Source organism: Fundulus heteroclitus, chromosome 1 (assembly GCF_011125445.2).
Source record: "Fundulus heteroclitus isolate FHET01 chromosome 1, MU-UCD_Fhet_4.1, whole genome shotgun sequence".
Taxonomy (NCBI): Eukaryota; Metazoa; Chordata; class Actinopteri; order Cyprinodontiformes; family Fundulidae; genus Fundulus; species Fundulus heteroclitus.
Genome location: NC_046361.1, coordinates 18,970,637 through 18,982,279, shown reverse-complemented (window position 1 = coordinate 18,982,279; position 11,643 = coordinate 18,970,637). Strand labels below are relative to the sequence as shown.

At 40.2% G+C, this 11,643-nt stretch overlaps 1 protein-coding gene across 3 annotated transcripts in view; it reads left to right on the top strand.

Moving 5' to 3' along the window:
- The window catches only part of slc16a4 (solute carrier family 16 member 4), a 30,639-nt gene extending 26,076 nt beyond the window's left edge, over positions 1 to 4,563 (top strand). For all 3 annotated transcript variants that reach the window (XM_021320519.2, XM_012870659.3, XM_012870661.3), the window contains one exon: positions 1 to 4,563. This exon is cut by the window's left edge and continues 116 nt beyond it. In XM_021320519.2, coding sequence (XP_021176194.2) covers positions 1 to 93 — 93 coding nt within the window. In that variant the 3' untranslated portion in view covers positions 94 to 4,563.
- The last annotated feature ends 7,080 nt before the right edge of the window (positions 4,564 to 11,643 follow it).

Here is an 11,643-nt window from a genome sequence, read left to right as displayed (position 1 = left end):
AACAGAAAACTCTCTCAGGACCAGAGAGCAGAAAGCAGCTGTAAGATCAACGGCTGCTTCACCCCCGACCACCTGCAAAACGGTGCTGTGTAAGAACAAAAAACCGGGAGTTGAACTAACATGCTCCCGACCACGGGCCTGCACAGCCTGGACCCTAGACTCTCACCTAAAGCCGGGACCTGAACCTTTCAGCGAAAGCGCGATACCAGCATTACAGTAATACAAGAACATACAACAGTCTGAATATTTCACCATGCAGAACTAATAAGAAGCCAAAATCCATGTGTTCGGCAGAACATTTTTAATATCAGCGGCGCACACATCACTACTGAAGGTAATCCAGCACAACTAAACTGAACAGTGCAGAGCAAGGAACCAAGCTCACAACCCTGTCTCCGAGGAGTAATCCTACGACGCTATCAAGCACATATCCACGAGGAGGTGTTGCATCTGATGTCTTTAAAAGCATTTATCTGTATGTATAAACCTGTTCTCACGGATATGCACTTTGGGCCAAGGTATGACTATGCTGCATGATTTCAAACTGCCAGGGAGCCAAAATACCCAGCAACCCCACTACTGTAGCCTGATCCTTTGTCCCAGTGAGTTATCTAAAGTATAAAGCCAAAAAACGCACATTGGAAGACGCAGTCGGAGATTATTGTAGGCATGTGCTAACATTTAACTTTTAAGCACCGAATGATCCGTGCATATTTGTCTTGAACTGTAATTCTCAGCAGACGTGTAGGTGAAATTTCATCCAGACGCTCCGTTTAATTGAAGATTTTCTTATTTTTCCTCTTCTGATTCCGTTAAACATCTCCTGTTCCTCTCCAACCAGTTCACGCCAATCCATCCCCACGTCTCTCTTAAACTAACCAGTTCAGTTTTCTGGAATTTTTGAAGCTTGATGTATGGGAAGGGCAGACTATGTGTTTCATAACTTCGACCAGCTGGAAGCTCACTCCAGAATTACAGCTGCTTTCGACACTTTTACGTAACTCTTGACTTTATGCTTTCGCATGAAGTTACCCCCCACAAACGCTTCACATGTCCATTGACGCTGCAGCTGCTGATATACTCACTTTCATCTCCTATTTTTAAACTGGAAGTGAGTGTGTCTCAGCATATAAAAGGTCGGCATGACATTACACCTAAACTGGCTTGAATCCCTTATTAGCTGTTAAACTGGTTTGACAACCACAGTTGTGTAATAAATACAGCTGTCACTTCTGCTGCAACACTTGGAGCGCGTTCACACGGCAGTCAGAGTTTAATTCACTTTAATCATTCACAGTTTGTCAGCTTTACGCTGTAAATGATCATTTTGACCTTTGAGTCTCTTGCATGTAAGCTATGTTAATTTTGCACAGACATTTCAACTGCTCACCTTATTTCATCATCTCAGCATCTGTCATTGCTCACACTAATATATTTCAGGTAAAAAAAAAAAAAAAAAAACACTTCTCCAAATTTAAAGAAGTTGTATACTACAGTGCCTTGCAAACGTATTAGTAGTGTTCAAACCTTTTCTGTTTTTGTCACGCAACAACCCCGAACTTCAATGTATTTTATGAAATCTGATGTGACGGAATAGCACAAAGTAGACCATGAGTGTGAAGTGGAAGAATACAAAGATGCATGATGTTTCTTTTCTTTTTTTTTTTTTTTTTTTATAAAATAAAAATATGACAAGTGTGGCTTGAATTTGCATTCAGAGCTTCCTGAAGAGTTTAAATCTGATTTGGAAGCCATGAGCATGTCTCTACCATCTTTGAACAAATGATGTTTGGGCATTCTTCTTTCTAAAGCTTATTTAGGTTGGATGCAGAGCAATGGTGAAACAAATTATATCCCTGGATATTGTAAAGCATGTATACACTTTAATCTAAATCATTTCACCGTAGCTCTGGCTGTGTCTGGCTAGTTCTCCGGTCTTTATTCAGCGAGCCTTTAACAGGGGTTTCTCTCATGTATTTAGCTCCATTCATCTCATTTCCTACCAGCTTCCCCTTTTTGCATCCAAAAAACAATTCGCTTGTAGTCTAAAAAACATACCTGAGCTGTTGATCTCTCCAGCTCCTCTAAAGAAACCGTTAGCATCTTGACCATTTCTCTTATTAATGCTCTCCTTGCCTGGCCTGTCAGTTTACGGCTGCAGTCTGTGGAACCGCTTGTAGCTCCTCAGGACCGCCAGTGAAAGTTATCAACATCGGCTAAAATTGACACAGAACTGAACAGTGTTATTCTATTTAAAAGCAATATAAAGGCTAATTTTAGCAGGTTTTCTATCTACTTTTATGCAGTGTCATACTTCAGTCGTTATTCTGTCATTAGGACACAAACTACATGCTTTTATTTTAGCTTTTTTCATAAACATGTTCAATTCAGGGTAATGTGTCATTTTACTGTGAAAATTTGATGTTTTTCCTAGTTCCAAAATTGTAACATAGTAAAAAACTTCATGATTCTTTTCCTGCAAAACCTGCCTATTTTATACCGCAATTACAGAATTTGGCAATGATGTTTTCTCTATCAGACCTGCAGGTTTTGCAGCTCTAGTCAAATCTCAGTTATTGGAAGCGATTGAAAATGGCTTTTTTTTTTTCAATTGGAAAGGTTGCAGCGTCCTGATTCCAGCAGACAACAGTGTCTCAGTAGGTTTGCAGTTGTGCCACTCCTCACATCACTAGATGTTGGATCGCGCAGAGCTGTGTGAGATGTTCAAAGCTTGGAATGACCCTGCTTTCAACTTCTCCACAGCTTTCTCCCTGACCTGTCTTGAGTCTTTACGTTGCGCTTTGTTCTCTAAGGTTCTCAAAGAAAACTCTGAGGTCTTCCCAGAACAGCCTCACTAATTCTGAGATTACATTATAATACATACAGATTATTATTCCCTAATATTCCTTAATTAGGTGGCTTTGGAAGATAATTGATTGCACTGGAGTTTATTTATCGGTATCAACGTAAAACAGGATGAAGACATGCATAAAAAAACTGTCAGAATTTGCTTGTTAAAAAAATATTGAAAATCATGCGTCGTTTTACTTCCACTTTAAAACTCTGCACTACTTGGTGTTCTCCGTCACATAAAATCCCAATGAGACACACTGACGGTGTGGACGTAGCATGATCCGGTGTAAAAACACTCGGCTGGTAGGTACGGATTTGCAAAGCCCTGTGTTTAAACCTCCTGTGCCTGCAAGCCCCCGCAAAAGTCAAAACGCTTCATTAAGAAAACTCACTAAACATCTGCTGTCGCCCTTTCAAATGCTACAAATGTAAAAAAAAAAAAACCCTCTTCTTTTGATTCTGTGGGCTACATCTTATTTTACCAATGCACACGTTCAGATGAGAAGATGACAGATCTATGCAATACGCACTCGTTTACTTTCCTTTTAAATTAAGGTGCACACATTCATCTGCTGCAAATCCACCAGAGAAGACGCCTATTTGTGCTTTTCTGCAGATTATGGTCACAGCTGAATTTAGCGGTGGTGGAGCTGAATAGGTTTTCTTTGGTACTGTGTGTGATTGTTTTTTTTTGTCAGCTTTGTTTGTCTATAAATCTGTGACCAACTGAGATGATTATGTGATGTTGCCCAGTTTTGACCTAACAGAAAAGCTTTTGGGTTTTCTTTCAGACTGGTGCCCAAACTTTTTAGCGTCGGCTGGTGCAAACTTGTTGTGTTTGAACATGAAACTCTGTTGGTTCTTGAATCTTTTTATATACTTTATATATATTAGAAGGTTTTATTTGTGTGTTTTCAGTGGGTTCCTAGGTTGTTGTTTTTTCACCATTTGCCTTACAGGGTCTTTTTATCTTTTACTAACTTTCCTGTAATATCTGCCAAAGATCACAATAGCAAACCTACTTACGACTTGAAGCTTATAACTGGACATAAATGAAATGAAATGGTGTGGACTGCGACTATCGCGTCTGATCGCCTTGTGTTCAAAATCAGCTGATGTGTTTTCTCATGCCGCCCCCTTGTGGGTTGAGTAGGCTCCTGCTCCAAGAATGTTGTATCAATTAGCACCAAATTATTCCCCCTCAACTCGCTTTCACAATACTGAGCAAGGCTCTTTGTATTGTTTCCATGACGAGTCATGCACTAAGGCTCTTTTGGCTCACGAGTTGCATTCACTCACAAGCCAGTACGCTTTTGTGCTTTAGGGCCACTGAGGTTTTTGTACCATTGAAAAAAAAATATACTTTCAATGAAAAATATATGATGCTTTAAAAGTATGTATGTGGTACTCAGTTTTAAACATCTGGTCTTAAGGTGGTGATACCTGAACACCATTTGAGTGCTTTTTTTAAAAAGCATTCTTCATTTTTTACCTTTATTTTGTTGTTGTTTGTTTTGTTTTCGTTTCTTTTTCAGTGAATGCATCACTGGGAGAACTGTTTGTTCGCTGCTCTGGTTACTGGGTTTCTCTAGCAAATAAGCTTAACCAATCATAGGTATTCTGTTCCGAGAGTTTAGATTTTTGTTTTTTGTTTTTTCCAAACTTGTAACAGAGCACAACTCAGACGTAATAAAATGATTTGTGACTCAATCTTGTTATTGTGTTATTTAGACAACTCAGACAGGAGAAACAACCACAAGTCATAGAGTAAGTTAAGCATACAGTACTTTATTGACAATTATTAAACAGGTAATTTATTTCAATATGGTCATCTTAGGGCTTTTTATACAGTATCCATCAAAAGATCACATGTTATTTTGTGTCATATTGCTAGTTTTAATGTTAATCAAAAAATGCAACCAAACATAAACATCAACTACTTAGCTTATTTATTTCTGAAAGTGGAAATCATAGATGCATTACTCACAGATATACATTTCCAGCTTGTATAGATGATCATTTCTAATGATTATTGCTTAGAGCTCATTAAAACCCAAATTTCTGTTTCCTATGAGATTATAATATTATATAAGGCCAATAAAAACTTATTCAAACGCAGAAATATTGTCCTCCAATATTCAGGTGGTTTGGGCATCTGATTAGGATGCCCCAGTGGGCACCAACCTTTGGGGGGTGTCTGGGGGCGTCCCACAGGGAGGAGACCCCGGGGAAGACCCAGAACCCGCTCCCGTCTGACCTGGGAACACCTTAGGATCCCCAGAATAACCTGGGGGATGCTACTGGGAAGAGGGATATCTGGGTTTCCCTCTTGGATCTGTTGCCCTTGCGACCCGTTCTGGGATAAGCAAAAGACGATGGATGGATATTGGCCTCCACAACACAACGCGTGCCTTTTGAATTTCCCCAAAACTCTCTTATGGGCTTTTCTTTTATCCCTGCTGCTTGAGCACAGTTTTCTACTACACTTTTTCCTTCCACTCAACTTTCCTTTCCTGTACTAGCACACAGCCCTCTGTAAACTGTCAGTATGTTTAGGACTGACCTTTGGAGACTCACCTCTTAATGAAAAAGTGTCAATTGCATCTCTTAAGACAGCAGACTTCCCCATGATTGTAGAGGTCAATAAATAACTTTTTATGGGTCTTATGTAATGTTACTTTCTTAGAAAATTAATTTTGGGTTTCTATTAGCTGTAAGGCATAATCATGAAAATTAACCTAAATAAATTCATGAAATGTATGGATTTGATTTAATACAATAGTTTCACTTTGTGAATGGAGCTGAATTGTAAAAACGAATGCCGTTACCTGTATAAAGGTCACTTACAGAGCACGAATCCAAGGAGTCTGCCCCGTGTCTTGGAAACAGAACTGCAGTCCCATGGATATCTGCATAGAAAGCAAATTTTTTTTAATTAGAGAGTGTCGGAAAAATCAGATCCATAACGGGTTTCGCTGTATGAATGACAGCAGTACCTACGATTGGGTCTTCTATAACTTCCCCTCAATCAGACCGACTTTTAGAAGTGATGCGCCGTCCTGCTTTGTGTCATGAAAGTGTATAGTTTTACTGGCTACTTTGCTAATTGGTGGTGATGTAGGGTTTCAGCAAGTTTTTTTTTTTTTTATAATGTAGGTTTAAGACTAAGGTCCAAATTAATTTAAATGAGAATTCAGTACAACAAAACGAACGCCTTAGTAAGTTGAATCTAACCTTTTCAGTTTACTGAATGTGGCAGGCGAGTCCAGTGCTTTTACAACCAGTTATTGACTTCTAAGTTTTTAATCGAAATCTCAACTACTTTCTTGTGAGCTAGCAATGGATAACGTGACAAGCACGGTTTCAGTGTAAATGCCTAAACACGCAACAGGCCAGTTCCAGGAGGAAAACGGTAGATGGAAAAAAAAATCAGTAAATAAACAAGACTTACAAATTAAATTAAAACTCCTTCAGTTTCCATTTTACTGTTCCTACCATTTAGTGTCTTTAATGGGATCCCAGGGACAAATTTGAAGTAATCTGAGTTTTCTTGAGCTGATAGGAGTTAAGAGTATTACCACACTGTCCAACCCCCTCGATTTTTTAAAATAATAATAATAATAATAATACTGCTGCACACAGCCAGACAGCTGGTTGAAAGATCATTGCCTCACTGTTATTAACAGCAAATTGGTAAGCTGTGAGAGGCATACTAGTTAAGCTGCAGGTTTGCCACCCCAGCAGCCATTAACCAGCTAATATCAGCTTGTTAGAGTCTCAGTGCTACTCTGTACAGGGGAGTTACAAAATTACAATTACAAAAGTACTATATTTACATGTGTTTCTATGAAAATCAACCATAACAAACATTTTAATATTAAATATAGCTGTGATAGTGTTAAAAAAAGGTTAGCAGCAGCAGGAGTAGTTTATTTTTGTTTTAAAAATAAAGCAATTAGACCACATTACATATTAACGTTGTAAAGGTTTGTGTAAATACAGTAACCATGAGGTTATTCAGCAAGAATCACTGGCCTGTGCATATTGCCCAAAACTTTATTAAATTTAAATCTATTAAAAACCACAGAATTTTTAACACTGAATAACAATGACTGTATTCAGGGATTGTGAGGCTTACTGTTGTAAAATACTAAGCCTTTATATGTACTATTTTCTAATATAAACCCTCTTTTGTTTACAATAAGATAAATATAACGTGTCTATATTGTATCGGTGAAGAAAGGGTTGGGTTCAGTTAACTGAGATTGAATGTATGCATTTTCTATACCTGCTTAATCCTTGCAGGGCTGTGGAGGCGGGGATGTTGATGCCCAGCGGGTCAACGGTCAGAACCGTGAGCAGGCTGCCTGGATCAATAACTAATCACAACCCATGGTGGCTCGTCTCGACCTATTCAGTATTTTTATCACATTGTGTTGCAGCAGCTAAAAAGGATCTCCTAGATCTGAATCAAGTAAAAAAAAATGCAATCATCTGATTTGTTGTGAGGTATTAACTGGCAGTAGATGGTAATGCATTGTATTAGACGTCCAATGCTGCTGCTTCCTGCCACCGATTCGTTCTTTATTTGCTGCAAAATGAACGGAAAATGGATTTCAAATTTAAAAGGTGGCCCCAGTTGCTTCTAGGCTTTGTTTTTCCATTTGTTTCCATTTCTTTTTAGCCAGTTCACTGGTGTTTTTAGTCGCTTGGACTTAGAAGACACACAGATGCTGCTCCCCTCACATGAGCAGTTTGATCTCCAAAGCATCAAAGTTAAAAAAAACTGCTTCAGAAAAAAGATCCCTGTACCATAAAAATCGTTTTTGTTTCATCATTTACGTTTACAATAGATGAAATGACGAACTCCACTAATAAAGAAAACACTGTATATTAACTGCTAATGGAAAAAAAGTTTTAGCTGTCTTGCTAACTCCTGCGCATTAACATGTGTACCAGGTCCTGTTGTGGAGTTAATGTCCCTTTTAATATAAAAATACTTTTTTTACTGAGTCTACAGAATCAGAATGCGGGTTTTTAGAGCATTAGCCAAATCGAGCGCTCATCTAATTTAGTCCATGCATCAGGTTTCTTGCCATTAGTGAAGAAGAAAAAAAATCTGTTGTGAAAAGAGCAAGCGACCATAATAGACTAGATTATGATTAGATTTGCCATTTAAATATATAAAAAATTAGCACTTGAAATATATTTTCTGATTTTGCACAGTGAGCCTTTATATGTCCACTTGCTCTTTTTCCAGTTTTTTTCTTTGAGTATGTCTTTAACTAAAAGCAAGAGGACTGATGAACGGCCTTGAGAAGCCAGGATTGCTGAAGCATCACGCTTTGTGAGGCTATGAGGAGGAAATTCCTTGTCTTCTTCTCATCTAATTTCATTTCCTTCTTTGGAAAAACATGGCAACTTTTAAAGGTTCTGCCCCCCAGGCCCCCCACCCACCACCATGAGCATTAAGCATCAGTGTGTGCGGAGGGAAGAAGTTGCCAACTTGAATATTTTCAGGTAAAAGAAAGCGTGATCTTTTCTTGAAAATGTGGCGTCATACTTTATACTCACCCCCGCTGCCTATAAGCCACCGACACAGCCATGGCAGGCAGCCCTTGTTCTTACTCACCATGCTGCTGTTTTCTGTTCAGCAGCCACACAGTGATAACCTGCTCTGTCCTGGCTGTCAGCTAACGGCACCAGGAGGAGGAGGAGGAGGAGGAAGAGGAGGGGGGCGAAGGAAGCAGGTGCTCCGTGGTCCTCGTGGTGGCAATGTTTCTCAAGGGAAGGCAGTCGTTCCTCCGCACAGCACCCGGAGCCTGCTTTTACTCTAATTCAGCTAAAATGGATGGCAGCCGAGCGTGCAAAGAGGCCTTAAAGCTTTACCGCGGATTGGCGGGGGGAACAAACAGTGGTCCTGCAGGAACTTGAAAGGTATCCGCTGCGTGGGCTCCCTCCAGCGAAGGCGTTCATGCTTGGATCGCCGTGCTGCAGCTGACAGTGGATGATGAAGGAGAGGGGAGGGGGGGAGCTGGTTGACACGTCTCCCCCTGAGAGGAGAGGCCAGCAGCGGTACTCCTAGCTGACACTTGAGCCAATCGTCTTTCCTGACGAGTAAAATCTGAATCAAAGCAGGCAAAGCGTGATAGAAGGGAGATCGGTCTCTGAGACGGAGACACGGTGCTCTGCAGATCTCACAGTCGTCACAATCTCTACAAACGGCAGCGTGTGAAATGCTCTGGCCTCCGGTTCAGAGCCAGAACCATTGCGGCGCCTGCAAACGGGACGCCGTCCGCTCCGGGCCGTGCCTCCCGGGCTGCCTCTGCGTCTCCGGGTTGCAACAAGCAGGCGGGCGGCTCCTTACGTCCAGATCAGGGCGCTTTTGCGTGCTTGTCAATAGGAGCAAGTCGTGGAAGCGAGTTAGAGACCTCTGAGCCCAGAACCGGCCGTCAAACAGATAGCGATCCTCTCAGGAAAACATAGGTCTCTCCTTTCCCGGGAGCTAAAACAACTTGCGATCGTCTTCCCCTCTCTCTCACAACATTTCAAGCGACAAACTCCTCGGAAACACAATAAGGCATTGAGGCTCGTTTTTTTTTTGCGTCAATTCACTTCCATCGAAGAAACATTTTCCCTTCACATGAACAATTTATTGATAATCGGTCACATCAAGTGCCCAAACGCACTCGCAGTTACGTGAACAGCTTCGCATGGGCACTACGGGTTTTTTTCCTTTCCCCCATGACATCAAAGCGTACATTGCTCAATTTTTCCCACTTAAAAACAGAAGTCAGCACAGGTGCAGGATGGACTACACAACTTAAAAAGCTTTCCTCGTCAGCGAGGACTCACACATACAACGCTGCCTTCTTCCCGCAGAGGTCTGCAGCTCGGCGTCCTTCAGAGTCCCGGGTTTCAGTGGCGGTGATGCCGGCGTGTACAAAGCAAACATGTTTCCATCACACATGAAACCAAAAGTCAACTAAATTATTATTCAGAGTAAAGTCCCTATTGCATGACTAGATACAAAAATGCCTAAACAACACATTGGTAAGAAAACCGAGGGACATTTTTCTTCTTTTTTTTTTATATAATTGACAGGCATGACTTACTGCAAATTTAAACTTCTAAAATTCAATATATTAACTGTTGAACCACAGCTAAAACCAAGTAGCTGTACTGATACGAGGTTTATTTGTTTTTAATCGATTTACTGGGTTCGATTATTCCTATGATGGTGTAGGTTACTGGTTCGGGTGGGGGGTATAAATAAAACAGGCCTTTATCTATAAACATGAAACCATTTTTTCCCCCCTTCTTTTCGTCCACAAGTAATTCAGTTTGCATATATTGCAAAACCGGATCCTCTCCAAGCACAAAGGATAACACTTAAAAAAAAAAAGTCAGTATTCTGTCATTGTTTCTATATTAAAACAAAAATTGCACCCATTCGTAATCATCATTTGAAATGAGGATTTGATCGGACCTCAGGGAGACGCCCCCGACTCACGGCCAATGCAGAAAAAGGGATAATTCAGAATATTGGATGTGAGGGTCAGTGACTTTATCGTCGGTAACGGCTCCTTTACCTGTGATAGTGGGCGACGTCGCGCCACAGTGGGCTAGAAGACTGAAGGAATCCTGGGAAAAGGCCATCAGCGAGTCAGAAAGACGCAAACCTTTTAGCAGCTTAAAAATCACTCAAATTCAACACGTTTGTGTCTGTTGGACACAATGCTGCACTAGCGGAAATTAAATTAAAGATTATTCACACCGCTGGCATATCCAGGTTTAAAGTTATAGTTCAATTTATGCAAACGTGTTTCTGGAGCGGCCCGACCAGAATGTAAATTTCAATCTGACAGAGAGTCTGTGGAAGGAGCTAAAGATTAGGGTGATGCCCAGGAGGCCCTCCAGCCTCCTCGCTAAAGAAAGAAGGCGGCCAGTTTTATGACTGATGCATCTCCCAAATAAGAACATTTTGGGTTGGAGTTATTTTAAATGGCTTTAAAACGTCTGACTCGTTCGGCCTTTCCCACGAACCCACTGCGGCGTGACGTCTTTTCTATTACAGGTAATGACCTCACTTCAAAATTAATCTAAATTATCCCTTTAAAACACAGATGCATAAAAAAAAAATAACCATCAAGAAAACATATGAATCAGAGACTTTACAAACTGAAATGTATGACCTGCATTCAGAAATGTTGGCTGACCTTCACATTGCCCCCCCCCAGCAAACATGTTATTGGACATCAGAACCAGCAGCACAACGCTTCTTCAGTCAATCGCACTCCCCGTTTAGACTTTTTGAACCGCTTTACCAGAAGCCACATAAATATTTCAGGTAGTAACTTTAACAGAAATGTGATCAACTGGAGGAGAGCTGTGCTACTTTTTCCTTTCTTTTACTTCACAACATTAGTAACTTATTTTCCCTCTTCGTTAGACTTTGAATTGGGAAAAACAAACCAAAAAAAAATAAAAAATAATAATAATTCTACGCTTGAAAAGCTAGAATTAAAACGGTAACATATTACTGTACTGCAAGTCATGCCTTGTGCAGATTACCAGTCATGAAGGTTGTAATAATAATAATAATAATAATAATAATAATAATAATACCAGCAGTACGGGCCGATGACATCAAGTATAGCACCCCAGAAACAAACATGTCGTTTTTGGATGTTTTTTCTTGTTAAATATATATATATATATTTAACTAACATTGCTTTTTTTTAATTGGTTGTTTAATTGTAATGGTGGCGGTAGGGTATAAAAATCATC